The sequence below is a fragment of the Myotis yumanensis genome, unplaced genomic scaffold (assembly GCF_028538775.1).
Source record: "Myotis yumanensis isolate MYYU_CA2020_CCGP unplaced genomic scaffold, mMyoYum1.0.hap1 SCAF_8, whole genome shotgun sequence".
NCBI lineage: Eukaryota > Metazoa > Chordata > Mammalia > Chiroptera > Vespertilionidae > Myotis > Myotis yumanensis.
The window spans coordinates 35,971,051-35,989,889 of NW_027223759.1; the positions used below are offsets into that span (position 1 = coordinate 35,971,051).

General features: G+C 51.6%; 1 protein-coding gene across 6 annotated transcripts in view; it reads left to right on the forward strand.

The window, feature by feature from the left end:
- The window catches only part of SNED1 (sushi, nidogen and EGF like domains 1), a 58,430-nt gene that overhangs the window by 10,203 nt on the left and 29,388 nt on the right, over positions 1-18,839 (forward strand). For 5 of the 6 annotated variants that reach the window (XM_070422589.1, XM_070422584.1, XM_070422585.1 and 2 more), the window contains exons 2-8: positions 1,717-2,004; positions 7,534-7,674; positions 8,390-8,552; positions 11,032-11,157; positions 11,455-11,568; positions 12,787-12,900; positions 13,078-13,191. In XM_070422589.1, the coding sequence (XP_070278690.1) occupies positions 1,717-2,004; positions 7,534-7,674; positions 8,390-8,552; positions 11,032-11,157; positions 11,455-11,568; positions 12,787-12,900; positions 13,078-13,191 (1,060 nt within the window). The remainder of the gene's footprint in view (positions 1-1,716; positions 2,005-7,533; positions 7,675-8,389; positions 8,553-11,031; positions 11,158-11,454; positions 11,569-12,786; positions 12,901-13,077; positions 13,192-18,839) is intronic. The other variant, XM_070422590.1, reaches the window with a different exon arrangement.

Here is an 18,839-nt window from a genome sequence, read left to right on the forward strand (position 1 = left end):
CCTTTATCCTGTGTTTTCTTCTGAGTGTTAAATTTTGAGCCCTTACCTTTCGGTCTTTGATCCATTGGAACTAATTTTTGGCTGTGGTGTTAGGTAAGGGTCCCCCTTCATTGTTTTGCCTATGAACCTCCTGTTTTCCCAGCACCGTTTGTTGAAAGCCATTTGACCACACGAACAAGGGGTTATTTCCGGACTCTCTGTTCTGGCCCATGGGCCTCTCTGCCTGTCTGAACATAGTAAATTTAGTTATTTTATTGTCAGATAACTCTAGTGTCTGGTGTTTCTCATGTTTCCACTTACTCCTGTTGGTGGCATCCTGCTTCCTTGTGCGCCCGTTATCTCCAACTGTGTCCTGGGTTTTGCATTTGAAGCATCATTCATGGGAGTGACTTGAGCCTCAGGTGAGACCATCTTCCTCCAGAAAGGGTGTTTCTCTGCTTCCGCCTGGCAGGAAACACCTTAATCCAAGTCACATGCACAAGACTCTTCCTTCAGATTCGCCTGAACTGTGTGGGCAGCTGTGTGTGTGTGTGTGTGTGTGTGTGTGTGTGTGTGTGTGTGTGTATGTGGCGGGGCGGGGGAGGGGGGATTCCCTAGGTCCTTGCCTCGAGCCAGCTCTGAGCTCTGACATCTATCCCTCTCCCTCCATGAGGCCACTCAAATCGCAGGTCTGCTTTGTAGCTGTGGCTTCTATGTCTGCTGACATAGTCTCTCAGGGAAAGGGCTCTGAGTGTGAGGGCCCCTCCAGGCTCCTTGTCCTCCACGTGGAATCAAGAACCTCACTCGCAAGTACAAATTAAAAATAATAAAATAGTAAAAAATAAAAATTTTAAAAAAAAAAGAACCTCACTCGCTTGTTGGCTCATCGGTGCCTTTGAGAAGTATGTTTATCGGCCTTTTTTGCTGGTCTGGGTAACAGAGCCTCCCTCACCTCAGGGGGAGTCCTAAAGGTGTTTTCTAAAAGCACAGTTCTGACCACAATCTTCCCAGGAGTGAGTCAGGACAGCCTCGAGCCCAGCTCTGTGATCGCTAACTCATTCGACCCTGCCCAGCACCCTGCGAGGCCAGCAGCAGCGTTAGCCCCGCCTCAGAGGTAAACATCCAGAGCACAGAGCGGGCAGGCTGCACCTTGTGGTTGCATAGCCAGCGAGTGGCAGGGTCAGGGTTGTCCAGCTGCAAAGATGCTGCTCCCCTTCCTCTGCTCAGGAGCTTCTAGGGCTCCCACTTCCCGGAGTCCTGAGCACAGAAGCCACCTGGTCATTGAGGCCCTTGCAGCCTCCCCTGGCAATGCTGGCCCCTGCGCACCCCGCCTCTGCTCTATGGGCACTCCTGCCCTCACCTGATCCTTCCAGACCAGAGGCTGGGACCCTGTCCTACCCTCCGAAGGCCCCTGGCTGGAATGGGATCCAGAAGCTCAGGCTGCTGAGCAGACCTGAGTGCCCCACATATCAAAGACCAGGGCCCACACTGGGGCTCCCTGACCCCAGAGCGGCAGCCCAGGGCTGGGTACCCTGCAGGGCATCTGGGACACAACCGGTCCAGGAGGCAACGGATCAGGCTGAGGGGTCCCCCGTCTGGGACCAGGAACTGCCAGGCGATCCCGGGATGCTCTTCCCAAGCCCGGCTCACCCTCGCAGGGTGCCTGGTGCGGGAGGCTGGGAGGCTGTGCCCACCCACAGCCCCCATCAGTCCCTCTCTGGCTTTCTGCCCTGACAGGTGAACAACAATGGGATCATCTCCTTCCTGAAGGAGGTTTCTCAGTTCACCCCGGTGGCCTTTCCCATCGCCAAGGACCGCTGTGTGGTGGCGGCCTTCTGGGCGGATGTGGACAACCGGCGTGCAGGGGATGTGTACTACCGGGAGGCCGCCGACCCCGCCATGCTGCGCAGAGCCACGGAGGACGTCAGGCGCTACTTCCCCGAGCTCCCAGACTTCTCTGCCACCTGGGTTTTCATCGCCACCTGGTACCGCGTGACCTTCTTTGGCGGCAGCTCCTCCTCCCCCGTGAGTTTCTGTCCTGGGGAAGGGAGGACGTACAGCTGGGCCCAGGCCTCCCTCCAGGGCACCCACCTTGCCGAGGGGGTCAGCTTTAGTTGCCGGCCCATGCCTGAGAGGAAAAGCTGGGTTCAGGCACGGGAGTCACTCACGAAGGTCCGAGCCTGACAAGGCCCGGGAGAGTAGCTCACACGCCGGGGAGCGGAGGAGGATGATGTGTTCCCGGGTTTTCCATTGGGAATGCTTCTATCCTCAAAGGGTCAGTCAGGAAGTTATCGCGTCTTATACTTCATCCTCGACTGTGCCAAACAACAAAGTGTGAGCTCAGGAGTAACTGAGCACTCTGCCCAGCATGGTAGTGCTGGTGGGCGGGTCCCCCTGAGTGGGCCCCCCCCCCCTCAATGAGGACAGTGCTGTCCCTCCTGGGGGTCACACCATGCACGAGGAGGCACTGGGAGCAGAGAGGTTCTCTGAGCTGTTTGTTCACGCATTTAACCCACATTTCTGTAGGGGCACCTCTCGGGGACAGGCCCTGGACAGAGCAGACAGGACACGGCTCTCTCTGGGTGTCACAAACAACCATGTGATAAAGGTGCCAGTTGCCCTGAAGTGGCCAGCATGGCCATGCCAGTCGGAGAGTGGGTCTGAGCCATGTGGGGGGCGGGGGTGGTAGAGGACCAGGATGGCTCAGAGCAGCCACAGGGGGGATATGACAGGACACTGGGCAGCAAGGGGAGCTACAGCAATCACAGCAGGGCCTGGTTCCTGTCGCACACACTGGGGAGAGGGGTGAACGGGGGGGCCTGCACTCAGGCTCTAGGGGTGCAAGTGAGGGACTCGGTCCCAGATGTGCCAAGATGGCCATGCCCAGTGGGCATCTAGAGATGGAGCCCAGGGTCCCTGGAGGTGGCTCAAGGGAACTGAGAAGGTGGGCAAGTGGGTCCAGGGAGGGATGTGCCAAGTGACGAGATGCCCACACTCTGAGCGCCCCAGCAGCCAAAATGAACAAGTGAGAGAGAGGAAGAAGGACGTTAGCAGGTGCCTACGAGAGGGAGACACACTGTGTGGGCCTTTCTGTGAACATTACCGCAAATCCGCGCACTGTGGACTTCTGTTCATACAGAGCTCACTGGTATTTTGTAAGTTCTGTTTGTTTGTTTTTCTTTCCACCAATTTGTAACAAAACAACTTTGTAACAAAAGGTAAAGAAAACCCAACTATAATTCCTCCACCAAAAGACAACTCCCCGTCAACATTTCCTAGTGTCCACTGACCCACAGCCTAAAAAATAAATAGAGCCGCCAAGAACATGCTGTTTGTGAGTGGTTGTTGTTTGTTTTTCACTCAGCAGTACTGTGGGCATTGTACTCATTTTATATGCTCTCTTACCTCATTTTAAAAATTACTCTTTCACCTCTGCGGAGGAAGAGGCACCCAGAACGCCTCCGGAGTTGACAGAGAACCTTAACGTTCCCATTTCCAAACCCGGAGATGTGGGTTAGAAAAGGAATATCCACATCACATCCTCAGAAGACAGGGAGTCGAGATCCTGAGTTCGGGCTGGGAGGTGGCCTGTGACAGGGAGACTTGGGAGCCCTCGCTGCAGCCGCAGCTCTGGAAGCGGGTGATCCACAGGCGGTGACAGTGCAGCTGCTAACGCTCCTCAAATCCGGGCCTCACCTGCACACACGCTGCCCGGACCGACCGTGCTGCCACTCCGCCTTCATGGCCATCACCTCCTCCCTGTCCTCAGAACTCTAGCACTTACGTTCACACCTTCCCGTTGTTAACGTTAACCTAAGAAGACACACAGACCACCGCCATAAAGCAAATATCACAATAGAATGAGTCACATGACTTATTTTGTGTCCCATTGCAAAGGTTATGTTGACACTATACTGTAGTCCGTTAAGTGTACAATAGCATTATTGGACACTTAAAAAAAGTACATACCTTAATTAAAAATACTATATCGCTAAAAAAGGCTAACCATCATCTGAGCCCTCAGTGAGGGGTAATCTTGGTGCTGGTGGAGGGTCCTGCCTCGATGTTATGGCTGCTGACTAATCGGGGTGGTGGTTGCAGATGGTTTTGGGTGGCCAGGGAAGTTTCTTAACATATGACAATGACATTTGCTGCACTGATTGACTCTTCCTTTCACAGACTATTTCTCTGTAGTGCTATCAGCATTTTACCCACAGGCTTCTTTCAAAACTGGAGTCAGTCCTCTCAACCCCTATCAGCTAAGTTTATGTGATATTTTAAATTCCTTGTTGTCACCTCAGCAGTCTTCACAACATCTTGGCAAAAACTACTGTCTTTGCTCATCTGTAAAAATCAACTCTTCATCCTTTCAAATTTGATCATGAGGTTGCAGTAATTCAGTCACACCTTCAGACTCTACCGTTAATTCTAGATATTTTGCTATTTCCACCACATCTGCAGTTACTCCTCACTGACGTCTTGAACCCCCCTGAGGGCTGGAACCACCTTCTTCCAAACTCCTGTTAAGTTGCTATGTTGATCTATTTCCACGAATGTCCTTAATAGCTTCTAGAATGGTGAATCCTTTCCAGAAAGTTTCCAATTTACCTTGCACAGGTCTATCAGAAGAATCACATCTATGTGAGTTATAGCCTTACAAAATAATAAGACTTGAAAGTCGAAATGACTTCTTGATCCATGGGCTATAGAATGGGTGTTGTGTTAGCAGGCATGAAAACAACATTAATCTCATTGTCCATCTCCATCAGAGTTCTTGGGTGACCAGCTGCATTAGCCCCTAACAAGAGAGTCAGCCTGTCCTTAAAGCGTTGAAGCCAGGCATTGACTTCTCTCCAGCTATGAAAGTCTTAGGTGGTGTCTTCCAATATGAGCCTGTCTCATCTGTATTAAAATCTGTTGTTCTGCCCTAACCGGTTTGGCTCAGTGGATAGAGCGTCGGCCTGCGGACTGAAAGGTCCCAGGTTCGATTCCGGTCAAGGGCATGTACCTTGGTTGCGGGCACATCCCCAGTAGGGGGTGTGCAGGAGGCAGCTGATCGATGTTTCTCTCTCTCATCGATGTTTCTGACTTTCTATCTCTCTCCCTTCCTCTCTGTAAAAAATCAATAAAATATATTTAAAAAATAAATAAATAAAAATAAAATAAAATAAAATAAAATCTGTTGTTCAGTGTAGCCACCTTCTTTCATTATCTCAGTTAGATCTTCTGAATAACTTGCCACATCTTCTACATCAGCTCTTGCTGCTTCACCTTGTACTTTGATGTTATAGAGATGGCTTCTTCCCTTTAACCTCATGAATCAACCCCAGACAGCTTCAGACTTTCCTTCTGCAGTCCCCTCAATTCCCCCAAGTCTTCATAGAATTGAAAAGAGTTAGGGCCTTGATCTGGGATAGGCTTTGGCTTAAGACAGTGGTTCTCAACCTTCCTAATGCCGCGACCCTTTAATACAGTTCCTCATGTTGTGGTGACCCCCAATTTCATTGTTACAAATTGAACATAATTAAAGCATAGTGATTAATCACAAAAACAATATGTAATTATATATGTGTTTTCCGATGGTCTTAGGCAACCCCTGTGAAAGGGTCGCGACCCACAGGTTGAGAACCGCTGGCTTAAAGGAATGTTGTGGCTGGTTTGATCTTCTATCCAGACCGCTAAAACCTTTTGCACATAAACAATAAGACTGTTTAGCTTATCACTGTGTATTCGCTGGAATAGCCCTTTTAAGTTCCTTCAAGAATGTTTCCTTTGCATCACAACTTAGCTGTTTGGTGCAAAAGGTCTGGTTTTAAGCCAGTCTCAGCTTTTGACATGCCTTCCTCATTAAGCTTAATCATTTCTAGCTTTTGATTTAAAGTGAGAGACATGTGACTGGTCCTTTCACTTGAACACCTAGAGGCCATTGTGGGATTATTTATTGGCCCAATTTCACTATTGTTGTGTTTCAGAGAACAGGGAGGCCTGAAGAGAGGGACGTAGACAGGGGAACGATGAGAGAAGCAGTCAGAACACACACATTTATCAATTAAGTTCACTGTCTTAATGGGGTGGTTCATGGTGCCCCAAAACAATTACAATAGTAACATCGATCACTGATCACAGATCACCATAACAGATATCATAATGATGAAAAGTCTGAAATATTGTGACAATTACCAAAATGTGACACAGAGACACAAAGTAAGCAAATGCTATTGGAAAATGGCACCAATAGACGTGCTCAATGCAGGGTCATCACACGTCTTCAATTTCTAAAAACACAATTTCTAAAAGCACCATCAATGAAACACAATGAAACAAAGTGTGCCTATACACCGTATGGTCTCTGGTCACTGCCATGTCCACACACTGGCCCAGAGTCGCTGGCCCAAGGCCTGGAGTGCAGGGTACCCTGAGGTGGGCATGCGCAGCCTCAAGTCCACTGAGGTTTATCCTGGCATGAGCCTCTAAAAGGGAGATTACTGCCTGCAGAATTTCATGTTCCCCTCAAAAATGTGCCCATGCATTCTCACATGCCACATGGGATGTGCCCGGTTCCCTGCACTCCAGCCAGGAGCCCTCCCGCTTTCCTTCCTTGCCTTTTCAAACTTCCACATCTTTGATTCCTAGCGATGCTGGATTGCTCCTGTGTTACCTGCTAGTTGTATTCTACTTGTCATGTATCTGAGCATAGCCTGTGTTATCTTTTTGGTCTTTTTCTCATTGATCTGTAGACGTTCTTATATTAAGAATATGAATAGTCTTGCCTGCTGCATATATTATAAAAACATTTTTCACTTTGCTGTTTGCCACTTAGTTTGCGTTTATGGCACCTTGTGATATTCAGAAGTTTTTGTAGCCAAATGTATAAATCTCTTTTTTGGTTGCTTTTGCATTAACATAAGTCATGCTTAAGCCTCCCTGAGAGGCTCTCCACGGTGCCCACTATTTCTTCCAGTGCTGCAACGGTGTCATTTACAGCCTTACTTGATTTAGGCTTTATTTTCATGAGTGATGTAAAATTCTAATTTCATTGTTTTTCGGAGTTTCCTATTCATCCCATGATCCTTTGCCTGATCTGAAATAGCAACTCATATGTACCCTACCCACTAACATTTTGAAATAGAATTCCATGAAAATCATAAAACCTGATTATTAAAAACATTTTTCCTTGATTCCTCTGTTCATCTTTCCCTTTTCTTTTTATATTTTTGTCCTATTCCCTCAAGGCAGTTTTGTGGATTTGACCAAGTGAGCAGGAACTCTCTGTGCCCCCAGCCCCCACAGGGGACAGTGTCTGCTCCTGGCGTTGGTGGGCACCCACAACCCCGTGCAGATTCTTGGGGAGGGTGGCAGGTTGGCCTGTGCCAGGGCCTCAGGCACTGAGACACAGTGGAGGATGGAGGATGAGGCCATCAAGGTTCTGACCTATGGCTGACCAAACGTCTAGTTGGGGAGACAATGACAGTGTGTGCAGGAATAGTGGAGGGGCAGGGCCTGCAAACGGAGACGAGGCGGGCAGGACCCTGTTCAGGCCTCCCTCCTTGGCAGGTCAACACGTTCCAGACTGTGCTCATTACGGACGGCAAGTTCTCTTTCACCATCTTCAACTATGAGTCCATCACGTGGACCACAGGCACACATGCCAGCAGCGGGGGTGACGCCACTGGCCTTGGGGGCATCGCGGCCCAGGTAGGGGCCCCTGCTCCCCATTGCTGGCACTGTCATGAGCTGATGAAACAGGCAGACCTCTCCCCTCCTGCACCCCACCCCCACCCCCACGTCCACATGCACTACTGTGCAGAGGCTGGTGCAGGGTGATCCAAGCCCTCTCACCGCCCAGAACCACAGAAACATCCTTGGCCAAAGGCCTTTGTCCTGACCACACTGCCTGGCCACTGCAGCAGGGAAAGAAGATCCTGGGATCTCTGCACTGACTGCCCCCAGGTCTGGCAGGGCTGTGGCCCCAAGGACCCCGGCCAGCAGGAAGTCCCAGGTGTGGAGGGCATGGTCAAGGGCCAGTGCCCAGGGCCTGCCGGTCCCCTTCTGGCTGTGCACCCCCATCTACTTCCCCTGAGGTTGCACTTGCCGCTGGCCCCTAGGGGAGACCCAGACCCAGCAGTGAGTCATGGGGGTGGGGGTGGGGGGCGTGGGGGTGCCAGGCCCAACCAAGTCTTTGGCTCAGGGCCTGGCTGGGAGGCTGCTGACATTGGCAAGGACAGCGTGGGGGGTGGGGGATACCCCTACACCTTAGAGCTCTCCGGCTGTCTCCCACACAAGCTCTTTGACCTTGACAGTGTGTGCAGGAATGGTGGATGGGGCAGGGCCCCATCTGGGGGAGGTGGGAGCTTTAGGGAGACCTGCGGACCCAGCCCGCACCTGCCCCCACTCTCTCACACCCACCCAGGCTGGCTTCAACGCGGGAGATGGGCGGCGCTACTTCAGCATCCCAGGCTCGCGCACTGCGGATATGGTGGAGGTGGAGACCAGCACCAACGTGGGCGTGCCCGGGCGCTGGGCTTTCAGAATCGATGATGCCCAGGTGCGCGTGGGGGGCTGCGCCCATGCAAGTAAGAGCACCGAGCGAGCAGCTCGGGCGCCGGGGAGGGGCGTGGCCTAGGGAAGGGCGGGGGAGGGGCCGGAGGGGGCGGGGCGGGGCGGGGACTTGGGCGCCAGCTCTGCCCCGGACCCTGGGCTGCGCGTGGCTCAGCCCATCGCGGCTACTGTCCCGCCCCGCTGGCCCCAGAACCTCCGTCTCCTCCTGCGGGGGGCGGGGGGGGGGGGGGGGTGCCTTCGCGCCTCAGCTGCGGGGCCGGGGATCCCGCTGGAGCCCAAGGTTTGCGGTGCAAAGGGGAGGAGCCCAGCCTCCTTCCTGGGTCGAGATGGGCGTCCGCGGCCACCTGTGTCCCCTGACCACCTGGGAAACAGGTGTTCTGTTCACCCCATTTCACCTTTTCTGCTGGGACTTGCAGCTTTTTTGACAACCCAGACATCCATCTACCCGCCGGGAGGGAGACACCTAAGGGTCCCTGACACCCAGAGGGCCTTCCGGCTCAGAACACTCTGCAGAGGAGAAAGGGTCCACCCCAGAGGAGAGCACGTGACCAGTGGGGACAGTCGGACTGGCTGCAGAAGGGTGTGTGGCACTGGGCGAGTCACAGACCCTCCTGAAACTGTACGACTTATACATAGAGGGAGGGTGTCAGTGGTTGGCTCAGCCACTCCACCTAAAGGGGCTGATCATAAGCCCTGCCAAGCCCTGGCCATTCTGAGGCCGATTCTGGGACCTCCCACCATCCCCAACTCACCTCTAACCCATGGAGACCCAGGCCACTGGGAAGGGCTGCTCCCCTTAACATAAAATAGGTGAGAGCCCACCCAGGGCCAGGGCCAGGTAGGGTGTGAGTGCATGAGGGACAGGCACCGAGCCCCAACCCATGACAATGCTTGGGGCAGAAAGACTCACAGACAACTGAGGATGGTATCCCCCTGAGAGAGACCTGGGAACTGAGTCTGCCCACTCACTGGAGCACCCGATAGCCCCCAGCTGAGAGACTGAGCTTAGGGGGTGAGGGGCTCATGACACCAGGTGCCAATGATTTCTCTCTCCCCCCCACGGTAGCAAGCAGGGCACCTAAGAGCCAAGCTCTCCTGCAGCCCCAGGGGGGCTCTGGTCAGCGGTGGCTCAGGGGCTTGGGCTGTGGTTGAAGAGTAGGGTATGGGTGCAGGTGTGGACTGGTGTGAGTGGGTGTCAGTACAAGTGGGGACAGGTGGATGAACAGGTATGGGTGCAGGTGTGGGCAGGTCCATGCTCCTCTGCGGAGGCTGCAGGCTGTGACCCTGAGGAGAGGGGTCCTCAGAAGAGGGCCCACAGTCCTTTGTGGACCCCTTTTCCATGTAGAGGTGCCTCCCTCTCTGTCCCAGGCCTCTGTGGGGGAGCAGATGGAGCAGGCACACTGGGCCCTCCAAACTACTGCAGAGGCCCTGGGAGCAGTGCTGCGGGGAGGACCAGCCCCCTGGTGTCCCCACCCACACTGCAAGCCCAGGAGACGGAGCCAGTGTGGGTCAGTGCTGGGATTACACACTTCAGCTTCACCAGGAAGGGAGGGTCGGTTCACACCTGAGAGGCAGTGCGTCTACACCGGGAGCTCTAGCTCCTGAGCAAGGCTGGTCCAGAGACGGGGCTCGTGCAGTCAGCTGCTGCATACCACCGTGTAGCTAAGTGATGGAAAGGTGCAGTCCCACAGCCTTGATGGCGTTCTGGGCCACAGGGTACTTCCCGGAGTGCCCCCCTCCTACCCCTGACACCATGCCAGGTCTCTGGGGCCCTCAGTAACTCAAGTTACGGCAGGACGCAGCCGTAACCTGCCAATCTGTGCTGATTAACTGCAAATGTCAGCAGCCTTGATTCTCCAGAGGGCTCTACATGCTGCCTTTCCTAGAAGACTAGGCGGGGGCAGTGTTGGGTGGCCCTGAGCGACTCCAGGAGGCACCCACCCACCCTGGCCAGGAAGCACCAGTTTCAACATCTCTGAGCACAGACCTGGTGTTGCACACAGGGAACGGAGGGCACAGGGCATGCCCGAATTATGTAACTGTCTGAGGCAGAGCTGGGACCAGACTGCAACTGCCAGAGGGTCTGAGGGGCTCCCCACACCACCTGTGGTTTCCACACAGGGATCCCCTTGTCCATGAGGAGCACTCGTGTCTCCCCATGTTGCTGGGTGGGAGTCCTCAGGTCCCTGTCTTCTTAGTCCCTCGGACAAGTTTGGAAGCTGATAGATTAATGGAATATGAAGGTGCTGTGGGTGTCAGGGGTGCTAAAGCCTGCCCTTCACCGGAAGCCAGGGTCACAGCTTAGGAAACAACATCCAGGGGAGACACAGGCAGAGGACAGACGTCAGGGGCACTGGGCACCCTTGCGCAGACCTGGGAAGAAAAACCCTGGACGCTTTGCCGCCAGAGGGCGACACAGCCATTCCTTGGAGATGGAACCTTTAGGTCTGGGAGAATGGAGGGATGACTGCTCTGCTCCTCCTGTGTCTGCAGCCTCCGTGTGCCTGGCCCTGCGCCCGTGCCTCAACGGTGGGAAGTGCATTGACGACTGCGTCACCGGCAACCCCTCCTACACCTGCTCCTGCCTCTCTGGATTCACAGGGAGGAGGTGCCAACTGGGTGAGTTCACTGATGGCCCCACCCACTGGGAGGCACGGGCTCTGAAGGAACCCTGGAAGTGCAGCCAGTGGCCCCAAGTGCCCAAGGTCAAGGGTCTCTGTCCCTGTGGTGGGGGCACCACTGGGGGTGCCAAACACAGTGGCTTCCTGACAGGTGTGACAGCTGCCCCTCTGAGCCACTGCCCCAGGGTGAGGCCCCAAAAGGCCAGGTTTGCTGTCGCCTCCCCCCTCCTCCCAGGCCTGGCAGAGCCTCCCAACCTGGTTCCTCCACTGAGGCCCCAGCCCACCTGTTTTTCAGATGTGGATGAGTGTGCTTCCCACCCATGTCAGAATGGCGGGACCTGCACACACGGCGTCAACAGCTTCAGCTGCCAGTGCCCAGCTGGCTTCGGGGGACCCACCTGTGAGACAGGTAAGAGGAAACCATCCGGGCCCCCGAGTTCTGCTGGCTGCAGGGTGGTCGGGTGGTCCTGCCCGGCAAGGAGTGGTGGGCAGCCTGGGGGAACCGTCAGGTCAGCCATGCCAGAGGGCTTGGCCCCAGGCAAGGGTCACCAGAGAGGCCTGAGGGTCCAGGGCAGGAGCACTGACCACAGCACTGGGGCCCCCTGAGCCCCGGTGTTTAGACCAGGGAGGAGGCCTTGGAACCGGCCAGGACCCAGTTCCAGACTGGGCCCGTGTCAGAGCCAGACTGGTGGCAGGGTCTGGGTGTGGTAGGAGCCATCGAGCCCTCTCACCCCAGAACCGGTCTGAAGAGAATGTGGGGGTGTGGGGAGGAGCACCAACACCCCCTACCTTCTTCCTGCCTATAGCCTGGAACCCCTGAACCCCAGCTGCTCTGGCAGGAATGGAAGCTGTTTCTCTCCAACCCCCAGAGCTTCCACAGCCCGGGTATGGGTTGGGGTCCTTCTTGAGACACCGTGGCTTAGAGTGGTCACAGGCTCGCTCAGAGCTGTGCTCCCATCTATGCTGCCCACGACTTTAGCCACCAAAGCACCTCCACACCTGGGTGGGTGGGGCTCTCCCCTTGCTTTCCTCCCTCCCCGCCCCCCCACCACTCCAGAGAGGGCTGCTCACTCATCCAGGATGTATCTGGTCCTTGTATTGAGTTGCCTGGAGACAGGCAATGTAACAGGGGAAAGGCAGGGTCTCCCAATCCCTGGATCTGCTGTCAGTGACCACCAGGGAGTCAGGAAGACTGAATCCCCAGTGAAGGGTGGGTGGGAGGGTGGACAGAGGTGGGCTGCACCTGCTCACTTCCACTCTGACTGGGGACTGAGTGCCTTGCACGATGTCCCTGCAGCAACATGTCAATCCCCCAGGACCATTGAGGCCCCTTCTGCACCCCTGGGCACTGCACACCCTTCACGTCTCCATCACAGGCAGTATTCCCCCACCTGGCTGGAAAGACTCTCTCAGCCAGTGCCCCAGAGTCCGGCTCTGAGTCAGCTCAGCGAAGCCCCCATCCAGCACGCACACCCTCTGCTGAACAACTCTATACAGCAGCTTTCAGCAGATGAGCTTTCAGCAGCCGGTGGATGACGAATGCCCTGGTCAGGACCCCCACCACCTGACAGGCCCCAGGGGCACTGCAGCCAGGACTCCAACGGCCTTCCACCCTCTGCACTTGTAGCACCATCTCCATGTGACACCAAAGAGTGTGTGAATGGCGGCCAGTGCCAGGTGGTCAGCGGCTCCGCGGTATGCGAGTGCCCAGTGGGCTACACGGGCAACGCCTGTGAGACAGGTGAGTGGCCTGCACTCCGGGAAGGTGGGGAGGGGGACGCAGAGAGGGAATGGACAGAGAGGGGTGGGGCGGGGCTGGGAAAGGCGGGGCCGGGAAGGGCGGGGCTACTCCTGGCCAAATGTGGAGCTGTGGTCAAAGGCTGGCTGGAAGCCCAGCTCCTACCTCCACTGCCCACAGACGTGGACGAATGCGGCTCCAGCCCCTGCCTGAACGGAGCCTCATGTGTCGACCTTGTGGGAAACTTCACCTGTCTGTGCACAGGGCCCTTCGAGGGACCACGCTGTGAGGCAGGTAATGGCCATGTAACCCCCCAAAGGTGATAGTGCTTTTGGGGTCACTGGCCTCTTTCCATCACTGTCTGGCTTAGCCCCACTCCTGTCTTCTGCACTGGCCTGTCCCTGAGCCTCTGTGGGGAAACTGGTCTTGGCTGTGCCACCCACGTGCTATGTGAGACCAAGCAAATCAGTTCTCCTCTTGGCCTGGTCTCCTGATTACATGCAGGGATGGTGACCACTCGCGGGGAGAGCACTGACTTTTTAACATACTGCCTGTGCCCCAGATCCCTCGCCAGGCGAGGGAACCACTGTGGGAGTCGGGAAGAAAACTGACCTTTATTACTGGGGATGAGATCTGCTAGTTTCCACTCAATTTCATGTTGTTTTAAATGCTGGTTATGACTCAGATCAATTAAAAGACCAACTAGATGTGACAACCCACAGATTAAATCCAGGGCTTTCATTCAAGGCATCGCCCTAACCTCCAGCGGCCTCGGCCCCTGTGCCAGGACAGCTGTGCACACAGCAGGAACAGCTTCTCCCCAGGAGACACTCAGAACAATCTAGTCCGATTTACTTTGAGTCTAAAAAGTTAAGGAGGAAATTATATTTGCGCACAAGTAAGATGCAGATGGATGCTGTGCCTGCCATGGGGTCACTGTGTCCTCAGAGGAGGGTGAGGCTGTGCAGTGCAGGGCGGGGGGGGGGGGGGGGGGGGGGGCGGGGCGCAGGAGAGGCGGGGGACTCTTACCGGTTTGGTTGCTTTAAATCACTGTGTATGTCACAGTTCTCCTTGTCCAGATTTTATTCTAAATATCAGCGTGTTTAACTAAATGCAAGTCAGAAAACATAAGTGATTTCAAAAGATTTTGCAAAGAAACCGCATTTTAAAATAATCTTTATTGTTGAAAGTATTACATATATTCCCTTTTTTCTCCATTGACCCCTTCTAGCTTGCCCTCACCTCCCACCCTAGGCCTTCACCACACTATTGTCTGTGTCCATGGGTTATGCATATATGCATACAAGTTCCTTGGTTGATCTCATCTTACCCACTCACTCACACACACACCCCTTCCCTGAGATTCAATAGTCTATTCCATGCTCTGTGTCTCTGGATCTATTTTGTTCATTAGTTTATTTTGTTCATTCCACATATGAATGAGATGATGTGATACTTGTCTTTCTCTGACCCTTTGAGACAGCAAGGCAGGACTTGGAGAATATTATGCTACGCGAAATAAGAAACCACATTTTATACAAAAGAATAAAGCAAAGGAAAGCAAGCAGGAAGAAACAACAGAACTGACATTCTATTCCTAATATCAGCTCATTAGCCACATTACAAGGTACAAACCTTGACATTCTAATCAGATCCAGCAAGAAGTTGGCCAAAATTTGGAGATTATTTAAAAAGAGTGAGAGAGAGAATCTGGCCTCCTGCTCCTTGCCAAGCAAGATTAGCTGTGCTGAGAATTTCCCTCTTACTGTCAAGAACTAGAAAGCCAGACAAACCACTGGATACATAGTTAACCATGATTATAAGGTTACTCAAGAATTTTCAAGAGACTTCCAAGGATCTTAGTGAGAATGTCAAAGACATAAAGAAGGACCAGTCAGAAATTAAACATACACTAACTGAAATAAAGAATAATTTACAGGGATTCAACAGTAGAGCAGAGGATTCTGAGAATCAAATCAGTAATTTGGGATATGAGGAAGCAAAGAACACCTAATCAGAAGAGAAAAAAGAAAAAGAATCCAAAAATATGAAGATAGTGTAAGGAGCCTCCGGAATAATTTCAAGCGTACCAACATTTGCATTATGGGGGTGCCAGAAGGAGAAGAGAGAGAGCAAGATATTGAAAACCTATTTGAAGAAATAATGACAGAAAACTTCCCCTACCTAGTGAAAGAAATAACAAGTCCAGGAAGTGCAGAGAGTCCCAAACAAGTGGAACCCAAGGAGGCCCACACCAGGACACATCATAATTAAAATGCCAAGAGCAAAAGACAAAGAGAGAATCTTAAAAGCAGCAAGAGAAAAGCAGTTAGTTACCTACAAGGGAGCACCATATGATTGTCAGCTGATTTCTCAACAAAAACTTTATAGGCCAGAAGGGAGTGGCAAGAAATATTCAAGTGATGAATAGGAAGGACCTACAACCAAGATTATTCTACCCAGCAAAGCTATCATTCAGAATTGAAGGTCAAGTAAAGAACGTCTGAGACAATAAAAAGCTAAAGGAGTTCCTCACCAGCAAACCAGTATTACAAGAAATGTTGAAGGGTATACAGGAAGAAGGAGAAGGAGGAGGAGGAGGATAAAAAATATAAACAATAAAATGACAATGAATATATATCTATAAACAACTAAATCTAAAAATCAAAATAAATGAACAAGGAATCTAATGAACAAAATAAACTGATGAATAAAATAGAACCAGAGGCATGGAAACATGGAACAGACTGATGAACCTCAGAGGGAGGGGGGAGGGGGAAGCAGGAAGATATTAACCAAAGAACTTATATGCATATATGCATTACCTATGGACACAGACAATAGGGTGGTGAAGGCCTGGGGTGGGGCAGGAACCGGGTGGAAGGGGGTAATGGGCAGAAAAAAGGGGGGCATCTGTAATACTTCCAGCAATAACGTTTTTAAAAAAAAGAAAAGAAAAATATAGTGTCTGAATTTTAAAACTGCACTGGACCATATTCACAGTAGGTAGACAGTGCAGAGGGAAACATATGAGAACTTGAAGAGAGAAACGGAACAGCTCCACACGCAGCACAGGCAGAGTAAGGCTAGGACCAGCTCTCAGTGATTAGTGGTGCGTTTGGAGTCCCAGGAGGAGGGAGTGCTGGGGGCACAGAAAATATACGAAGAAACATTCACTACATTTGATGAAAACTAAGACCCACATGTCCAAGAAAAGCATTAAGGAAATCACATGAAGCCACACCACGGTCAGCTTGCTGAAAACCTGTGACAAAGAGAAAATCTTAAAAGCAGCCAGAGGAAAAAACAGAATCCAAACAGAGGAACGGGGATGTTCAGGCCAGACTGTGGGGCAGAAAGGAAAACACTGTTGACCTACTTTCAAAGATGCAGGTGAAATAAAGATTTTCCAACAGAGAAAACTCTGAGCCCTAACTGGTTTGGCTCAGTGGATAGAGCGTCAGCCTGCAGACTGAAGGGTCCCGGTTTTGATTCCAGTCAAGGGCACATGCCCAGGTTGTGGGCTCGATTCCCAGTAGGGGGCATGCAGGAGGCAGCCGATCAATGATTCTCTCTCTCATCATTGATGTTTCTCTCCCTCTACCTTCCTCTTTGAAATCAATAAAAATATTTTTAAAATTAAAAAAAAGAAAACTCGGTCGACCAAGATGGCGGCGTAGGTAAACACCGGAGACCGCTGCCGCAAACAACCATTTCAAAAATACAACTAAAAGACTGAACGGACATCACCCAGAACCACAGGAAGGCTGGCTGAAGAGAGACTCTACAACTAGAAGGAAAGAGAACAGCAAATCGAGGCTCAGAGGCGGCGCAGTGTGGAAAATACAAAGGTACCGAGGTGCGCGCGAAAGCGGGCTGGTGGCTGAGGGCGCGGTTGTCGTTTTCTGCCGGGAGTGAGTCTCAGACTCTGGGCTCCAGATCCGGGCGAGTCTCTAGGGACCCAGACTCAAACGGGAGAAGCGGGATTACCCGGCATCAGTTGGAACCTGAGGGCAGCTTTCTCTCCGAGGTTTGCAGCGGCTGCCGGGGTTCTGAGAAGCAGAGCCTCTGGGAACGGGACTGAGCGTGGCCATAACTGCTCCCTCCGCCCGCCCTGTTGAGCCCGCCCCGCCCAAAGCCTGCGCACAGCCATTTGCCGATCGCCTCAGGCAAAGGCTGGATTAGCGCCTCCCCAGAAGACAGACGTTTTCCGCACAGCTGATTCCTATAGCCAGTCGGCCTGAGGGTCAAATCCCCCTAGTGTTAACTACAACAATTAAGGCTTGGCTAGAACAAGACTGCGCACAGAGACCACAAGGGGGTGCACCAAGAAAGCATAAAAGATGCGGAGACAAAAAAACATGACAGAAATGGAGGATATGGAGCTAAGAATCGCAATTTTGAGGGCTTGCCATAAATTTGTGCAGAACCTCACGAAAACTAATGAGACCCTCGATGCTACGATAAAGAAATTAGAAAGTAAGCATACACGGACTGAAATAAAGAATATTATACCCAATAGCAGACCAGAGGAGTACAATAATCAAACCAAAGATTCGACAAAAAGCACCCAATTGGAAAAGCAAAATGAAAAAAGAATCCGAAAGTGTGAAGATAGTGTAAGGAGCCTCTGGGACAGCTTTAAGCGGTCTAATATCAGAGTCATTGGAGTGCCAGAAGATGAGAGACAGCAAGATATTGAAAACCTATTTCAAGAAATAATGGCAGAAAACTTCCCTCACCTGGTGAAAGAAATGGACTTACAGGTCCAAGAAGCGCAGAGAACCCCAAACAAAAGGAATCCAAAGAGGACCACACCAAGACACATCATCATTAAAATGCCAAGAGCAAAAGACAAAGAGAAAATCTTAAAAGCAGCAAGAGAAAGAGGCTCAATTACCTACAAGGGAATACCCATACGACTGTCAGCTGATTTCTCAACAGAAACTTTGCAGGCCAGAAGGGAATGGCAAGAAATTTTCAAAGTGCTGAATACCAAGAACCTACAACCAAGATTACTTTATCCAGCAAAGCTATCATTCAGAATTGAAGGTCAGATAAAGAGCTTCACAGATAAGGAAAAGCTAAAGGAGTTCATCACCACCAAACCAGTATTATATGAAATGCTGAAAGGTATCCTTTAAGAAGAGGAAGAAGAAGAAAAAGGTAAAGATACAAATTATGAACAACAAACATGCATCTATCAACAAATGAATCTAAGAATCAAGTGAATAAATAACCTGATGTACAGAATGAACTGGTGATTATAATAGAATCAGGGACATAGAAAGGGAATAGACTGACTATTCTTGGGGGAAAAAGGGGTGTGGGAGATGCGGGAAGTGACTGGACAAAAATCATGCACCTATGGATGAACACAGTGGGTGGGGAGTGAGGGTGGAGGGTGGGGTGGGAGCTGGAAGGAGGGGAGTTATGGGGGGAAAAAAGAGGAACAAATGTAATAATCTGAACAATAAAGATTTAATTTAAAAAAAAAAAAAAAAAAAAAAAGAAAACTCTGAGAGAATTCATCACCAGCATATCTGCATTGCAAGAAATGCTAAAGGAAACTCTTTAGATAGAAGAAAATGGTACCAGATGAAAATCTGGATCTACACCAAGGAATGAAGAGTTCTAGAAATAGTAAATATGTGAGCAGATATAACTTTTCTGTTTATCTTTTAATCACCTTAATGACAATTTAAAAACACAACAATAACAATAAAATTTGGACTGTGTAACATATACAAAAATAAACTCTATGACACCAATAGCCTGAAGCAGAGTGCACCAGCTTTCCCTGCAAAGGGCCCGCTATTAATATTTTTGGCTTTCAGGCCAGGTGGTCACAGCTCTTCAACCCTGCCAGAGTAATGAAAAGCAGCCAGCCACAGATGACACGTAAATGACCGGGCATGGCAGTGTCCAAAGAAACTTTGTGT